The sequence below is a fragment of the Elephantulus edwardii genome, unplaced genomic scaffold (genome assembly GCF_000299155.1).
Source record: "Elephantulus edwardii isolate Elephantulus edwardi_28Jun2011 unplaced genomic scaffold, EleEdw1.0 scaffold00095, whole genome shotgun sequence".
Lineage (NCBI taxonomy): Eukaryota > Metazoa > Chordata > Mammalia > Macroscelidea > Macroscelididae > Elephantulus > Elephantulus edwardii.
The window spans coordinates 8,525,382-8,543,831 of record NW_006399845.1 but is presented as its reverse complement, the minus strand read 5'-3'; the positions used below and the strand labels follow the sequence as shown (position 1 = coordinate 8,543,831).

The following is an 18,450-nucleotide window of genomic DNA, read 5'->3' as shown; positions in this document are numbered from 1 at the left end:
GTCCTGCCCGATCCTGTATTACCCTCATCATCTCGGCTATAGTTGTGTCCACTGTTACTGTGTTGATCCATCTCGTTGAGAATTGTCCTCTCCATCTTGTTCACGGATCCTCCACCTTTCCAAGCATGTCTTTTTCTAAGGATTGGCCCCTCCTAACAGCATGTTCAAAATATGTGAGATGAAGTTTCATACATAGGTAAGGTCTTGAGTTTTCAAGCCGCCTATTTAGGGTATTGGGAGGGATAGGAGGAAGGAAATCTAAACATCCTTTGAACGGTCTCTTTATTTCATGGATTGAGTGTTTAAAGAGGAAACATCCACTTCCCTAAAGAAGAATATATCCCTGGGTCTGAAAATCATGCCCTGAACACATGGTGTGTGGAGAGGAGTGATTCTCTCCCTGGGTGCTTTAACAAAAGCAACTCAAACTTCACAGCCTGTTTAAGATCAGGAAAGTAATTTAATATGGTCCCACTATGGCGCAATTGCTAACCATAAACTGCGTAATTTTCATCGTCCATCCGTAGGTTACTGGTCTATACTTCCCAGCTGACTGTCTCGCACCAGAAGCTCCGATCGCAGGCATCTTCTCTGTGCCCTATAGGCACATCTCCAGCGCCTCAGCCTCTGACCTGAGGAACTTTCCCTTTCCCACCCCTCCGAGGTCGCTCTAGCCGTGCTTCTCACTGGTCCTGTTTCTGAGGCGCATCGACTTGCCCGTCTGCACCCTACTTCGGTTTGCTCTCCACATTCTTGGGGGGCAGGGGCAGTTAATGCCAACTCTTAAGCAGGAAACTGGGCCCACAGCCCCATGTCCTTTCAGCACCCTCCTCCCCGCGAGCCCCACATGATCTTACACCCGCCACTTCCTTTCACTCAACGCCGTTCTTCCGTTCGGGCTCCTTTCTAATTGGCTGGCGCAGAGCTTCCTTAGGGACTCGGCCACTCAGAGACGCCACAGGGGCCGCTCTAGCCGCCGTCCTCTAGGCTCAGCCTCCTCTCGGCTGCCATCTCCCTATGGTGCAGGGAAAACATGTGGCGCCTCCCAGGGGTGCTGGGCCGAGGTAAGGAAAGTCAGATCCTTGAGATTTAAGGCAGCGGACAGTCTCAACCGAAGGAGAAAGTAGGCCTGGGGAGAGCTAATCCAACAGTGGGCGGAGTTAACTATAAGGAAAGGCGGAGTCTTAAAAGGGGTGGTGCCTAGAACTCAGAGGCTATTGGCATTTGAGATGTGGGTGGGCCTATTGGAGAGGGGCGGGTTTAGATAACAGGGTCTGGGGGTGGAGCTAGTGGGAAGAAGGTGGATTTTAATTCCATGAAGATGAGTGGGGCCACTGCTAGGGGGAGGGGTCAAGTGTCAGGAGATGGTAGGAGGAGCCAATTAAAAGGCAAATTGGATAGGAGGAGCCAGTAGAAAGAGAGTCAGGTTAGACCCAGCCCTGCAAACTTTGAGTGGACATTTGAGTATCAATGTCTGGTCATCTTGAAACTGTGGCTTTTACAAAGAAGCAAAACATCATAATCACTTCGGGAGCTTTATAAAAATATGAATGCTCCACCCTGAGACATCCTTGTGTATTGGGGAAGGGGTGGCACCCTAGACTCTGCTTGGCAAAGAGTCTCCAGGTGATTCCTACACATTTTCTTGTTTAAGAACCGCTGCCTGAGTGATCTAAGGCACCAGACTAAAGTTTCACTTCCAACAACTAGTCTCCAATTGAGGCGTGGGATCGACTCCCACTAGTGGTCCTAGTGTGAGAAACTGCATGGCAGTCCTTAAGAACCGCTGCAAAGACAAAACCAGAACCCTGAGTTGTGTAGGTGTCAGAGATATGTGGAAAGATTGTTGGTCCTGCCTTGCCTCCCTCCTGTGCTTGTTGAGGTAAACTGATCCTTTTCTTTGCACAGCTTTTCACCGTCTGCCAAGATCTGGCTTCCAGGAGTTGAACAGGTCCACAAACCCACAAGATGGGCCTCCGGCTACCTCCTCTAACCTGCTAGTCCCTGTGTCCAGCCTTGATAGGTGAGATACTGTCATGCTGTCTCCTTCTCTCTTGGCTTCAGGCTGAGTTTAATAGCCTCTATTGCCTCTTTTTAGCTCCAGCCCCCATGGCACAGGCCCAAGCACAAGCAGGGGCTCAAGGACCCATGGATGGAAGGATGCCTTCCAGTGGCTGTCTTCTCCTGTCTCCCATAAAACCCTGTGGGATGCCTTATCATGGGTAAGACTTCTTCAGCCTGGTCCTTCACTTTCAGTGTAGACAAGAATGATCTTGTTTGGAAATAAAACCTAGAAACGAGAGCTACCAGATCACAGGACATAGCTTGGAGAATGGAGTGCTTTCCCATTTTGCTTGAGAATCTCTGAGCCCAAGGGTAGTCCCTCACTGAGTCCTTTTGGAAATTAGACCTGGATCCCTGGGGTACTGATATCTTCCCTCAGCTCTCTCACTACTGCCACATGCAAAGATCAGAACAGTCTGTTCCCAGTGTCCTGAACTCTTGCCCCTGCTCTACTTAAGGGTTTTCCTCCTTCTGGCCCAGTCCACATATTGTCCCCATAGAGAGATTCCCTGACACTATATCTTGTAAGGCCTTCTGTTTATGCTCAAGGAAAACCCCTGATTTGTCTCTTTGGAATTTGGTGTACTTTGTAATCATTGTATTTATTTTCTGTATGCTTGACATTTGTCTTTCTGCCCATAAACTCCATAAGAGCAGACTAACTTGCCTTGTTTGCCATTGTGCATATTGCATGTTGTAATAAGTGTTTGGCACCCACAGGGAGAGGCAGTCACTAGGCCTTTTGCTGACCTGTCAGAGAAGAGACGCCTTCCATGTTAGCAAGCATGCACTGGTCAATGTGTGCATGGCAAGTTGCCTTGGTAGAGGGCAGCCAAATTGGAGGGGAAAAAAATTAAGTCTAGTGAAGAAGTCTGCCTCCTTGCTGCATTTGTGGCTGAACCCAAGCTTATTCTATCTAGACTGTTCACTCAGTTACCTTATGAATTTACTGGCGATGTTTTTATTAAGCCCTTTATCTTAGCAGGAGTCTGAATAGTTTAACAGTTAAGTGCTCTACTGCTAACTGAGGTAGGTCGGTGGTTCATACCCACTCAGCAGCTCTGGGAGAAGAAGTCCTGGTGATCTGCCTCTGTAAAGATCAGAGCTTAGGAAACCCTGCGGGGAAGTTCACCTCTGTCACATGGTTTGCTGTGAGTCACAAACTGACTTGATAGCATCTAATAGCAAAGATAATCTTAAATCTCTATTATTGTTGTTGTAGGCCATCAAGTTGGGACTGACTCATAGTTGACCCTGCAACAAACAGGTTTTCAGAGGCAGGAAATTGCACAGGAGGAGATTGCCCATCTTATTCCCACAGAGAAGCTGGTGAATTTGAACCATGTGCCTACTTAGCACTAGGCCACCAGAGTTCCCGACTCTCTACTAGGTAACAGGATATACTGGTGAGCAAAATAGACATAGATCCTGCCCTTGTGATTCTTAGACCAATAGGAGGCACAGAGACACAGATCCTGGATGAATAATTGTATACGTGATTATTTAAGTACTAGTGTCATCAGGCACCAGACACTAAGTTCCAATGCTATGAGAGTATGCCATAGGGGAGTTGTCCCAACCTGAAGTCAGGAAAATCTTCCTGAGAAAGCAATGTTTGAGGTGAGAGTCAAAGATTAAGTCTGAGGGAGCTGCCCACCAAGGGTTGCACTGATACAGTCTCTTCCCCAGGGCACTCTGGCTGTGCTGGCCCTACAGCTGGCAAGGCAGATCCACTTCCAAGCCTCTCTGCCAGGAGCACCTCTGCATGTGGAGCCCTGCTCTTGGCGCAGGCCCCTGCATCGGTTCCTCTCGTCTTCCTGGTGGCATTTCAGTGAGTTCTCAGTCTTGGGGCAGGAGGGCTGGGTGGGAAGTTTCCCTTGGCCAGGAATTATCTCTGGACACACCTCAGGAAAAGAGACCTCAGCAGCTCCTTGCCTTTCCTATCTGAAGTCAGGGGAGGGGAAGCATGAGGAAGTTCTGTCCACCCAGGGTGTGGGCCGCGCCTTCGCCTAGTGTCCTTCCCTCTTCCCATCACCACCCATGAGGAAGCCCCATGAGATTCACTACTCTGTCTGCCAGCCTCTTAGCCATTTAAGTCATTTTCTACTCAGGCAGTCATTAATATATGAGTGTTTTATTAAGTACCTACTACGGGCTTTGGTACAGAGGTGATATTTAGTCTAGTAGTTAAAGATTGCCAGGGTTCGAGCCCAAAGCTGCAACATGAGACTTATGTTCCTGGTAAAGTCATGAAGCTCATCTATAAAATGCACTGTTAATAGGACCCACTTCATGGGGTTCTTGGGAGGACTAAATGAGTTAATAAATGTCAAGGATTTAAAGTAGTGTCAGACACATGGTTACTACTTAGTGAGTATGATTATTCATATTACCATCACACAAAGTGCTTGATGCCGAGGCCACAGCAATATCACAATGAGGTAAATAGCATATCACTCCTTGCCACTAGAATTTAAGCAGAGGAGCAAGTGAATGAGTCTGTGTTTAGGGTGAGAGATTAGTCCAAAAGTGGCTTCTAGAAATGGAAGCCAGTAAAGGAGCCTTCAGAAAGAGAAGTGTGGAAGAGAGGTTTCTAAAGATCAGAGAGGACTCAGTTAAGCCAGTGAAAACTAAACAACCCTCTACCACTTTGCACCTGATCATGCTTGCTGGCTCTTTCCAGCTCTGCGGAGGCACATTCTCCCCATTGAGAGCCCTGTCCCCAGGCACACTGGCCTGAGAGAAGCCAGGCTGGGCCAGGAAGGGCCCTCAGCTCAGGCGGGGCAACTTTCTTCACATGGTTCCTTGAGGATAGCTGGTGTTCAGGACCCTGAGGAAGGTAAGTTTCTACTTAGAATTAGCAGGGGAGAAAGAATTGGGCAAATGAATATTAGTAGCCACATACTCCTAGATAAAGAACCTACCACTCCTATGAAGTCCCATACTTTCTGAGGCCATTTAGTTATTTTGAGTTATTCTGGGACCAACAGAGTGAAGAGTGATTAAAACTAAGTTTGTATTTTCTTCCAGCTGAGTAGTAGTCAGACAGGATGACTCAGTTGCCTTTCATACTTGTTCCTGGCAAAAGGGATGATGGAGGGAATGGGTAGCCTGAGGGAGTAGGAGAGAAAAAGGAGACTAACACTTTTGTGCTTTGTTCTGGCTGTCAGCTGTTCTTGCAGATCACAGTAATACTGGCTTCCGCCATGCCACCAGTAGCTTTGAGCCTAAAGCAAGGCAAGATCAGCCTCTGACAACTGGGGACAAGCAGGTACAGCCCAGTTTTTACTTAGATGGCTGTAAAATTCCCCTGGGAACCATCTTCTAATAAGTCTTCGTGTTTTTCCTCAGGAACAAGATAAGTCAAAAACTCTTTCCCTTGAGGAGGCAGTGACTTCCATTCAGCAGCTCTTCCAGCTCAGTGTTTCCATCGCTTTCAACTTCCTAGGTAACTGAGTGGACCCTCCCTCAAAGGTGGGGAAATGGGAAGAGTACAGGGTGGGTCACATAGAGGCGGCAGTGATTTAATCAAGAGTTTCTATTTTCTCCCTGGTAAGTAGAATGCATCTGACATGGCGACTAGGAAGGGTCAGACCCATTGTTTTTTCATACTTGTTTGGCCATTTCTAAAACTTGCTCATCTCAAGGTCCAGTTTGGCTATTCTAGTTTCTGCCCTCCTATCCATATTCTAGTGAGTTGGCGGGGGAGGGGGGAGCGGGGAAGAAGGTAGGAAAACGAAAAGACCATGCCTTTAAGCATGACCTAGAAGTTGCTCAAATCAGCATCTGGAATGTAGGCACATGGCCACATCCAGTTGCAGAGGAAGCAGGGAAATGCCATTATTAGCTAATTGACCATGTTGTTGTTGTTATGTGTGTCATTGAGTCATGACTGTACAATAGCTCTGAAGCCTGCCCAGTCATATCCAGTCTCACACCTACCCCCATTGCCCTATTACTGCATCAATCCATCTCATCCGGGGTCTTCCTCTCCTGCGCTGTCCCTCCACCCTTCAGAGCATGATGTCCTTCTCCAAGCACCAGTCCCTCCTGGCCACGCGCCCAAGTATGTGAGACGGAGCTTCAAAATCCTAGGCTCCAAGGAGAAACTTGGTTTTTCTTTCTCTAATTGACCATACATTGTTATTATTGTGTACTGTCGAATTGGAACCAACCTATATCTGAACCTTCAGTGGCAGTTAAATGCACTGGAGATTGCCCATCCTTCTCCCATGGAGCAGCTGGTGGATTTGAACTGCATGCCTTTGGGATTGTAGTGCAGCATCTTGCCATTAGGCCATTGTGTTATTATGTAAGAAGGGTGTGTAGATTTTGGAGGACATTTCGCATTCTCTGACTCACTAAAGAAAGAATGAGCTGCTGAGATTTGAAGTATGCCTGTAAGTGCTCAAAGAGGTCAAAGGACCTCTTACCTATACCTGGAAAGTGTTCTGGTGGCACAATGGTTAAGTGCTTGGCTGTTAACCAAAGAATTGGTAGTTCAAACCCACTGAGCCTTTTCTTGAGAAAAAGACCTGGCAATTGACGCGGGATCACTGAGTCAAAAGCAACTCAACTACAAACAGTATAACCCACATCTCCAGATTCCACATACCCTTCCTCATGTTTACTCTACCCTCTGCAGCAAGTTTCAAGTCTTTTTTATTTTTTTAAATTTATTTTTTATTATTTGTGTGTGTACCGTCAAATCAGATCTGACTGGTACAGGAGGAGATTGTTCCTCCTTCTCCAGTAGAGCATCTGGTAGATTTGAACTGCGTACCTCTCGTTTCAAGTCTTTTAATGTGGAGACCCGACCCAGATTTCTAAAAACATCTAGTAGAGTTTAGTGAGCAGGTAAGAAGTTGAGATTCATTCAAAACAGGTTGGTGCTGAGATGAGGTCACTCAGTTGACAATCTTAGCTCTCAAGGAACTGACATTTGAGTTGAATGAGAGAAAAACCCAATAAATTGGCAAATGAAATATTTCAGACGATGGTAAATGATACAGAGAAAATAAAATAGTAATAGTGACTTGAGCAGTGGAACCACTTTTGATTTGCCTGACTGAAGGCAAGATCGTGAGCCTGGCTGACAAAATGGAGCCGGTCTTGATGACCATCAGAGAAGGAACAGAGAGTAGCAAGGACAAAGGTCTGGAGGCAAGGCTTGTGTTTTGTTTGTTAAAAGTAAAAAAGGAAGGTGAATGTGGAGCTTATTGCTCACAAGGAAATTGGACGGAGATAAGAGAAGTAGGCAGGGGCCAGGTCTGGAGAGGCCTTTGAACCAAGGAAAGGGTATAGATTTTCTGAATGAGACAAGAACCATTGGGGGATCTTAAGCCGGAGCAGAGAGGCTAGTCAAGTGATCTAATTTGATTTTTTCCCCCAAGCTCGCTCTGGCTGCTCTATGAACAGATGCGGATTGTAGCGATGCCAGAGGGAGCACAGAGAGAGTAGGTAGGAACTGATGACAAAGTGAAATGCAGTGGTGGCTTGGTTTCAGAGGCTCAGGAAACCTGGAAGAGTGAGTGGATCAGGGTTTATTGGTGGAACTAATGTGGGGGTGGGGAACAGGGTGGGATCCTGTGCCCTTTTGAATCTTCTCCCCCGGGACAGAGAACTCTGTCAACCCTGGATAGCAAGCTTTCCATCAGCAGGGAGGTAACTTTAATTTACTGCTGGCTGAATTGAACCTGGCTTCTACCTCATTAACTTTTCCTGATCGTGATGGGCATACAGTCCCTTCTGAGAATTTTCTTGCCCATTCCTTCATTCATATATTCATTTATTCAGCAAGTGCTAGGCACTGTGGCAGAATACAAAGAGAGCATAAGCCATAATCATATTTTGCATTTGTATAGAGCTTTCACGCTATGCAAAGTTATTTTTTTCTACATTCTTCTTCTGCTTCTGCCTCTAGGATTTTACAGCCTAATTGAAGAGACAAGCTTGTACTCTTGAAACAGTTTAGCTCATAGAAAAAGGGTTGGTATATTAAGTAAAAAAAAAAAAACCCAAAAACCCATTTAAAAGCCTGAGTGTGGTCTGAAAGTTCTCAGGCAGATAGGATAGGATGTGAAGGTCTGATGGCAGAAGCATACATAGATACCCTTGGCTGGAGCAACTGCTTGAGCAGAGGCTTAGAGAATAATAGGCTGTGCCCTGCATCTTTCCTGTTTGGGCAACAATAAGAACATGGGCTTTGGAGCTGGACATACCTGAGTTCAAGTCTCAGTGTTCTTAGATACCCTTTCTCTGTTTTCTTGGAAAACAAGATTAACTGCATTACTTGTATCAGTTAGGGTTTATTGGTTGCAAGAATCTTAACTGACTCTTGACTAACTTAAGGAATATAAGAATCTCTTTTACAAAAACTATTTTCTGTTCTTGGCCAAGCAAGATTCACATTCCTGTGAGAAGAGAGTCTTATTGGTCCAGATGAATGTGGCACCTTGATTGACAGCACTAGGGAAAGGTCATTCCCAAAGGAAATTTTGGATTCTATTACTAAGAGGTAGAGGAACGGATTATAAGAGGGCAGAACTCACTGATGTCTGTGGTCCACCAGTAAGTATTTAGAAAATAGAGATACCGGTAAAGTGGTAAACACACACAAGAATGGAAGGAGCCCGGGGTCTGATGAGTAGCCTTTGGATATTGGCAGAGCATCTGGGGACATTTGCAGAGGAAATGTTTGAAGCTGAAGTGTTTAAGCTGAAAGTGTATGTTCTTGCTATCTCTCTCTCTTTTATGTCTTTTTTATCTTTACAAAACTTTTTCCTGTGATTTGAGTGAAAGCTTACATAGCAAATTGTTTTTCTCTTCAACCATTTCTACACACTGTGCTTTCTGACATTTATTACAGTCCCCACACTGCAGCAGTACTCTTCCACTTCCTCCCTGTGATTGTCATTTCCATTCATCTTTCTATCCCATTCCTTCTTTCTGAGTTTTATCCCTGGGCAAAATTGGCCCCATTGCTCTCCTATGGTTGATTGTTCTAAGGACTGAGTACCTCCTGAGTGGTGGTGCTCACCTTTTAGGCCTGCCTGTTGTTTGGCCAAAGGTTAAGCCACCAGAAACAGTTTAGTTCCGGGCTTGAAGGGTGAGTAAGGACTGTTGTCTTGGGGATTACTCCAGTCTCAGTCAGGTTGGCAAGCAAGCCTGGCTGTTGTCATGACTTTGCATTTTGTGCCATGGTTTTCTCCCACTCTGCCTAGGACTCTTTGCTGTGATTGATTCTTCTTAGAGTGGTCAGCAATGGTGATGGGTACCATCGAGGTCTTCTCCTCTCCACATGACCTGTGTTGTTGTTTGTTTATTTTTTAACAGGGACAGAGAACATGAAGAATGGGGACTACTTGGCAGCTTTTTCTTACTTCCAAAAAGCTGCGGACCGTGGCTACAACAAAGCACAGTACAATGTGGGCTTATGCTATGAGCATGGCAGAGGCACCCCCCGAGACCTCAGCAAGGTACTGCCCCTCCTTCTCTGCTCTAAAGTCCATCACTTGTGCCAGGCTGCCCACGGTGATCTCCAGAAATGAGCAGTGGATTTAGGGCCAGTCTGGCTTCTTTCTCCCACTTGGTTCTAGATTAGCTGCTGGGGCAAAGTTAGAAAGAAGCTCTTAATTTCTAGGAATTGAAACTTGAAACTTAGTGAGGGCAAGGACCTTGTGTCGTTTGTTTGCAAGTCTATCCTCAGTGCCTAGAAGAACATCTTGATGAATTGAGACTAGAAGACTAGAATAAGTATAGAAGATATAAGAGTGTATTTCTTAGAATTGGCAAAAGGAAAAAAAAAGAAGGAAAGCAGCTTCAATTTCCTTCAATAGAGAATTAGTTAATTAGTCCTTAAAGATCATGTGCTATATCTATAGTTATTGGCAAGGAAAGACATTATGTTAAGTGTAAAAATAAGTTAAAAAATAGTAAGTGTGGTGTGATCCAATTTATGAGTGTGTATGTGTATAGATACATAAACAAACATTTATATATGTGTGTGTATTCTAACACATATATGTGGAAATACATTTGCAAGTCTCTGTACTAAAATGTTAACAGAGAATGATCTTCTAGAGGCAAGATTTCTTGAAATTTCATGTCTCTATTTTTGCCTTATCTGTATTTTAATTTTTTTTTTTTTAAGATTTGGGCTTACATATATTTTCTGACTTGTCTTTAATGATTATGTATTTAATTAGAAGAATTTTTAAAAATTTCACTCCAAGGAAAAAGCTGCTTGATACCCATTGACCGGCTGTTTCTCCCTTTGCCCCAGGCGGTCCTGTATTACCAGCTGGCTGCCGGCCAGGGCCACAGCCTGGCTCGCTATCGCTATGCCAGGTGTCTGCTCCAAGACCCCACCTCCCTGGGGGAGTCTGAGCGGCAGAGGGCGCTGGTTATGCTGAAGCAGGTTGCAGACTCAGGCTTGAGAGAGGTGAGTGCCGTTGGTGGGGCCTGGCCTGGAAAGCTGGGACGTCTAGGAGCTGTTGTGACGAAGATGTCCTTTTCCTTCTTTCTTGACCACAGGCCCAGGCTTTTCTCGGGGTGCTTCTCACCAAGGAGCCATATGTGGATGAGCAGAGAGCAGTGAAGTATCTTTGGCTTGCAGCCAATAATGGGGTATGAAGTCTCTGTATCCAGGCTTGTTGGGGGTTGAGTCTGACCTGTAAAGGACCTTTGGAGCTGGTGTTGAATTTCTCCTATGCTTAGGAGACCCTCTGAACCCTTAGGTGCATTGGAGCTGGCTATGGGCCTTAGGTCTCACTGGCTCCCTGAGTAAGCCTTGGGCAAGTCCAGTGTAAGACCTGTTGATAGCTTGGAACCAGTCATAGTGAGGATATTTGCATCACAGATATTGGCAAATGCTTCAAAGCAAGGCTTTTTACCCTGTGGAGCCAGCTATTAAACATTTACCAGCAGGGTACAAGGTTGATAATTTCTTAATCTAAACCTGTTTCCTCATCTCTAGAATCAAGGTGATAATGCTCGCCTTATTTGTCTGCTGCATCACAGTGTCATTGTAAGGATGAAAATCTAACTGAAATAATTGTGCGGAAGCATTTTGTAAACCGTACATATGAAAAGAAATTTCAACAGCTGATGTGTTTGGAATCACAGAAGCCAAGAAAGCTTCAGATACAAGCTGTCAGATCAAGGGTTGGACAATGGAAGATAAATGCTGAAGGGATTCAGTAGAAGTGACGGGGTATCCTGGTGGAGGGTGGAGCTGGGAAATAAGTGGGTCAAGACACTGGGCCAAGGGCAGGGACAACACTGTAACTAATGGTTAACTCCACAATGAGGGATTTATCTTTCACTGTTCTATAAATTGCTTGTCTGTCGGATACTCTTCTAAATCTGAACATTCAGTTTAAGACAGACTAGGAAGAAGGATTGGCCATCCACTTCTGAAATAGCAGGCCTCTGAAAACCCTATGTACAAATGACTAGGGAGGATAAAAGAAGAATTGATGCCTTTGAGCTGTGGTGCTGGAGAAGAGTGTTGAATGTACGTGGACTGCCAAGTAAACAGATTCATTCTGGAGAGGGTTAAACCAGGCTGCTCCTTGGAGGCAAGGATTCTGGGGCTTCATCTGACATACTTTGGACATGTTGTAAGGAGAGACGGGTCCTTGGAGAGGGACATCATGCTTGGGAGGGTGGAGGGACAGCGCAGGAGGGCAAGACCCTCTAAGAGGTGGATTGATTCAATGACTGGGGTAATCGGGATGGGTGTGTCAGAGGCAGTGCAATTGGCACAGGATAGGGCAGGGTTTATGGCTGTTGTACATAGGGTCTCTATGAATTGCAAGCAACTCAATGGCACATAACAACAACAACATATGAAAAGGAGCTTTGGTGGCACAGTTAGTGTTGCACTGTTAACCAAAAGACTACTAGTCTCCAGTGGTTAGAATCCACCAGCCACTCAGAGGAAGAAAGAGAGGCATTCTCCTCTTATTATTTATAGGCTCAGAAACCTTATAGAATCAACTCAGTGGCAGTGGGCTTTTAAACATACATATGAAATCTGTGTCATTCTAAGAAGCAAAGTCCAGGGATGTCAGAGACACAGGAGGTGAAGACACAGAGTATATTAGTTGTCTTAGGGCTGCTACCATCGAGATACCAGAGTAGATTGAACAAACAGAAAGGTTTTCTCTTACAATTTAGGAGGCTAGAAGTCCAAATTCAAGCTGCTAGTTCTAGGGGAAGATTTCTCTGTTGGTTGTGGAAGAAAATCCTTTTTTCCTTTTGCAACTGTTAGGCCTGGTGTCTTGGGGGGATCTTCATGTGTTATGGCCTTTCTGATGTCAAGGAGCTTTCTTGTTAGGGGGCCAAGGCCCAAACCCACACTGTACTCCTGCCAGTTCTTTCCTGAAGTCCTGAAGTCTCCCACCCTTGGCTTACTTTCTTCCCCTTTTATCTCTAGTGAAGGTATCTATCTTTTATCTCTAGCACAGACTACACACTAGGCGCAGCCCCCTCACATCAGATAGAGCTATGCCAGGATTTAGGGTGTTGCATTCATCCCATAATACTCTTACAACTCTCTGGTTTATCAGATATGGGAGATCATTCTAGAGCTTCTACATGATACCATCACATGCATTTGGTTTTGGGGAAACACTTCAGTCACAATTCAATCTGTGAACTAGGGACCTGGCATTCAGGCAGCAGGACCTAAAGTTTCCTCAAAGCATTAGTGCCATGGAATATTTGTAAACAATACAAAAAGGGAAAAGACCAGTTGGACTGGGGAAATAGTGGGTTATACAGCATTCTAAAGGTTTCTGTGCTTCAGGAAACCATGTCCGTGTGAAACACTGAGAATGGTTTGCTGTGTGCATTTCCCAAATATGTTGGACTTACATTTGTGTGGAACTACATCTAGAAGGACCAAAAGTCCTGGGTTGACGTAAGCAATGTGTTTATGCTGTAATTTGGATGAAGAGTTTCTGCATTTTTGTTTCTGGCCCCCATACTGACAGCTTCCCTCAGTTTTTGGACATCCTGGGTCCCCCAAAGTGTCCGTGAACTGATCCTAAACCCACCGGCATGAAGTCAGTTCTAACTTATAGTGATCCTCCACTGGGTTTCTGTGGTAGTAGATCTTTACGGGTGGAGACTGCCCATCTTTCTCCCACAAAGTGACTGGTAGATTTGAACCACTGATCTTTCACGTAGTAGCTTGATATGTGATGCACTACACTATGAGGAGGGAGCTCTGGTTGCCTAGTGGTAAGGAACTGCACTGCCAACCTGAAGACATGTGATTCAAATCCACCAGCTGCTCCATGAGAGAAAGATGGGCAGTCCCCTTCTGTGTAATTTGCTGCCTCTGAAAACCCACTAGAGGGTCAGCTCTGACTCAACAGTTTATAATGACAATATAACAACACTAGTATCAGGGCTGCTAGAGTATCTATAGTGTCTATCAAATTCAAACTCATTATTTTTTAATTGGAACAGAATCCTAACACCCTCCGGCAGGTTTTTGGAGGCTATACACTGCAGAGCAGGAGAATGCCCATCTTTCTCCCTTGGAGCTGCTAGTGGATTCGAACTGCCTTAGACGTTCCACCTTTGGGTTAACAGGTGCACCTACAGAGGACTCCACCAGAGCTCCCTGTGGTGTCTATTGTTGTTGGGTGCTGTCTAGTCATCATGATTCATTAATGACCCTACGAACAAATCTGAACCTTGTCCTATCCTGCTGCTATAGTGTCTATAGTAGCTGTCAAAAGAGGACTGGCTTCATCAACTTTCCCTTCCTCTGCAAGAGCTCTATATGCCAGCCTTGGGCCTAGTGGGGGCATGTCCAGGATGGCAGGTGAAGTACACAGAAGTGTGGGTGCTAGCCTTTATGCATTACTGTTTTGGAGCACAAAACTCATGTTTGTTCACCCCACGCTGAGTTGTCTTCTTCGGCATGTACTGAGCATGGGATGTGAGTCTGGCCCTTATGCATATGCATTTCTATTTTCTGACCCAATCTGAACCTGAGAGTTCACCCTGGCTAATGCATAGACTTTGGCCCGTCTTACGGAAGTGAGGGCAAAACCTATAGACATCTCTTTCAAGAAACTTGACTGTAGAGGATAGAGAGATGGAACTACAAGTGAGAGTCAACAGAGGGGTTTTTGGTTCTTTGTTTGGTTGGGGTTTTTTTTTTGTTTCTTTTTTTTAAGATGAGAAATTGAGTGTGCCATAGAGAGGGAGAGATGAATGATTTAGACAACTCAGTCCAAAACCCAGCTTGCTGCCCACTCGCCATCTCCATCTCACAACTACCCTGCATCGGCTTTCTGAAGCTGTGACTCCTCAGGAAGGGAGATGGCCTATCATTCTCCCAAGGACCAGCTGGACTCAAACCCCTGAACCTTCAGTTAGCATCACAACTTGAGATACTATGCCACCAAGCCTCCTTAGGCAACAAAGGAGATGAAATGATGGAACCCTCACTCGGTACCAGGTACTAATCTGAGCACTTCTTGTATATTAACATGTTTGATTCTTGCAGCAAGCCAGCAAGGTGAATGCTATTAGATGAACAAAACGAGGCACCGAGATGCAAAGTAACACACCTGGGGTTACACAGTCAAGAAGTGGCGCAGCTAAGATTATAATCTAGATGTTGTGCCATCGAGCTTGAACCTACCCATCACTGACCCTCCAGCAGGTTTTCACAGGTAGTAAATCACTTGGGAGGAGAGTATCCATCCATCTCCCACAGAGTAGCTAGTGGATTCGAATTGCTTTGTGATTGCAGCAAATTTTCTTACCACTAGGCCACCAGAGCTCCCCATGCAATCCAGATAGACTTGCTTTACACATGGGCACCTAATTCCTACCTAACACTGCTCCTCAGTACTCACCAATTCAGACCATGGGTGAAGGGTTTAGTCTTTTAAAGGAATTGTTGTTGTTGTTAAGTGCTGTCGAGTTGAGTACAACTCATTGTGACCCTCTGAACAATTGATCTGAACCCTGTCCCATCCTGTGCCATCCTCACAATCTCTGACACACTCGAGCCCATTATTGCAGTCACTGTGTCAATCCACCTGGGTGAGGGTTTTCCTCTCCTTTGCTGACCCTCTACCTTCCCTTTGCAAGGAATAGACTCTCTTCACAAGATGTCCAAAGTACGTGAGACGAAGCATCATCATCCTTTCCTCTAAGGAGCACTCTGGCTGCACTTTCTCCAAGATATATCTGTTTGTTCTTTTGGCACTTTTTCTGTAATTTATTCCTTTTAGTTCTCTAGGCAGAGTTTCAAGAAGGCATATGGGTCTTTCTGGAAGCCTCCTGCCCACCCTTGCCTCCTTGTTCTTCCGGGGTAGTGTGGGAGCCTGGCCCCCAGGTTCCCCCTTGCTGGGCTGAGTGCTCTCCGCAGCCTTGGCTTATGCATCCTTTCATCACTGGCTTCCAGGAGAGATGCTGCATCACTGCTTGGTTGGGAGTGTCTGTGAATAGAGGGATTTCTGTCTGTTTTGTGTTGGGCATACTGTAGACCTCTGAATGTTCGTAGTACTTGGTTTGCGAGAGGGCCAGAACTTGTCTTAACCTCTCCGGATGAAGCCCCAGTATGCCTGATTCTCCACTTTAGCATTTCAGTTCCTCAGTCCTATATACCCGTGTGTCTGTTTTCTCCTTAGGATTCACAGAGCAGGTACCACCTAGGAATTTGCTATGAGAAGGGACTTGGTGTGCAGCGAAATCTGGGTGAGGCCATACGGTGTTACCAGCAGTCAGCAGCTCTGGGAAACAAGCCAGCCCAGGAGAGGCTGCAGACCCTCTTCTCCATGGAGACAACAGGTATCCACAGAGTCAGACACAGCAGAGTGCCTCCCCTGAGCTGGGCACTCTATATCAGAGGAGGGGTCCCTGGGGTCCCAGCTCACACTGGTGGTTGAAAGCATAGCTTTAGGAGTCAAGATGACCTGAATTTTAACCCATTCACTATCACTGGACTTTGACTATATTACCTTGGACCTCAGTCTCTTCACCTCAAAAACTGACTCATTGGGTTGTCACAAGGATTAAATGAGGTAAAGTGCAGGCCAGCACACAGTAGGTGCTGAGTAAGTGGCAGCTGCTCTGATGACTTTGTTAGAGGGATAATGTCCCGAGGCTTCCTCAGTGCCCTGAATAATCCATCTAGGGCTCTGTGAACTCTTGACTCATGACTCTTTAGGATGGGCTAGGTTAACAATGCCAGGGGAAGCCAAGTTCTTTTAAAAGCCTGGTGGAAGTCTAAAGACAGTGTTTATAAGAGCTGCTTTGCCTTCTTTGTAGCCCTTGCGCCCAGTGACCTGGCAATTACAGGATTGAAGTCCTTCTCCAGCCCCTCCCTCTGCAGCCTCAACACCCTGCTGGCAGGGGCCTCTCACCTTCCACATGCCTGGAGCACAGGGAACGTTGGACTCTGCTGCAGAAGCGGGCATCTTGGACCTCACCCTGGGGCCAGCAGCAGCAATGTCATCCCGCCACACTCTCATCTCTTGGAAAGGAGTCTAGTCAGACTGGGTTTTGGCTAAGGTGAGAGCAAAGACAGTTCTTTTTATTATTATTATTAAATTTTATTAGTTTTAATGAACATTTACAGGGATTTTGGGTTTTCATTCCTTCATTGCTGCACCGTTCTCTCTACCCTCCTCCCCAGTTTGTTCTTCTTCCCCCGCCCTCTGAATATCTGTTTTAATTGTCCAATTGCCACAGTGCTTGTCAAAGTCAGTTCTGATTAATCTCCTTTGTCAGTGTGTCCTTTGCCATTCCCTATCACTCCTCCCTGAGAGAGACTTCACCCTGATTCATAAGGAAAAGGGGATGGCGTATTCTCTTAGCTACTTCCTGCTGAAAAGGGATGCTGTGGGTTTCAGGGTGACGATCTTCTCTCACTACTCTAAAGGGCCCCTTTAGCAGTAGGAAACACATCGACTATTATGGAGATTGATTTTGGAATTTAGATGCACTGTTATTAATTGTGCTTAGCTGTACATGTTCATATCCTTGAAGATGTATCATGGAGGTGTTGCAACCTAGAAGACACAAATTTAACTAACAAGTTAAAAGTGCATGAGTCAAAAATTATGGAAAAGTAAAAGAAAAGATTCTTTCATTGTTTTACAAACCCTCCCCCAGGTCCCCTCCACCATGTAGCCATCACTCTAGACTCCTGTCATGACAGAAATACCTAGTCACATATCTCTTTTAAACAGTTTTCTCCCTCCTCTGTTTCAGTGCAGTATACATTATTGAACCCATCTTACTCAGTCTCTCCCCAACCCCGAGGTTAGTCCCATTCTACAACAGTGGCATCATGTAATATTTGTCCTTGTGACTGGGATATTTCACTCAGCATAATGTTCTCCAGAGTCAACCATTTTGAATAATATTGCATGAGTTCCTTGTTTTTCAATGCAGCATAGTATTTCATTGTGCTGCCAATGCAAAGACAGCTCTTGATACTTCTCAGGACGAGGGCAGCCAGGAGGTTGGATGGCATAAAAAATAGGATATCAAGATCCCTGTCTAGGGTGGTAATTTGACTGAGGGCTTAGGGTGCCATGCAATTTCAAGAACTAATATGGCTGATAAATGACTTTGACTTGTCCTTCCAGTTGGTGGCCTCACAGATGACCAATGGATGTTTCACGTCACTTCTGGTCTTTTCACAGAAAGGATCCGTTCAGTCACCTCTGAGCAATCAATTCTACTGGAGGCTTTTCTTTGTCGGACTCTTACTTTAGCCTTTGTCTTTGAGCAAATAATTTGCCTTCCCCCTCACCATGCCTCAGTTACTTTGCATTTAGACTGCGTTCTTCAATTGTGTTCACTAAGCTATTATATTTTTGTGTTGGTGTATTTGTTGTTGTGTGCCATTGAGTCGGAACTGACCCATAGCTGACCTTCCGACAAGTTTCAGAGGCAGTTAATCGCACAGGAGGAGATGGCCTATTTTTTTGTGCTGTGGAGCAGCTGGTGGATTTGAACTGAGTGCCTTTGGGAGTTGCAGCATGAGGGTTGTTCCAGGAATGACCAGTATCAAGCAAACACTGAGTAAAATCACCCCCAAGGCCGTCTCCCACATTTACCTTTGTTTATTCTCAGTGGGTTCATGATCATTTTCATTCCTCCATTGATTTGGAAGGAGGGACTTTCCTATCTAAATGCTTAGATGTGTATGCTTGGATTTTGGGGACCTTTGTACTTCAACCCTGAAGATGGAGCCTGTGTGTACACAGAGTTGGCACAACCTTGGATCCTACAGAACAGGACAGTTACTCACCCACCTCCCCAAGAACATTGAACAGCGGCCTTGGCACAGCAGAGAAGAGGAAAGTGTATGAAGGCACAGGCGCGAGTCCTGCTCCT

At 45.5% G+C, this 18,450-nt stretch overlaps 1 protein-coding gene across 1 annotated transcript; it reads left to right on the top strand.

Annotated features, from left to right (window-relative positions):
• The first annotated feature begins 1,033 nt into the window (after window positions 1-1,033).
• On the top strand, window positions 1,034-16,613 carry KIAA0141 (KIAA0141 ortholog). Its single transcript, XM_006891125.1, has 12 exons — window positions 1,034-1,064; window positions 1,909-2,023; window positions 2,099-2,222; window positions 3,754-3,895; window positions 4,748-4,903; window positions 5,247-5,335; window positions 5,416-5,512; window positions 9,400-9,542; window positions 10,349-10,507; window positions 10,600-10,692; window positions 15,732-15,891; window positions 16,372-16,613. Exons 1-12 carry the CDS (start codon window positions 1,034-1,036, stop codon window positions 16,611-16,613), a joined length of 1,551 nt encoding a protein of 516 aa, XP_006891187.1.
• Window positions 16,614-18,450: the final 1,837 nt, after the last annotated feature.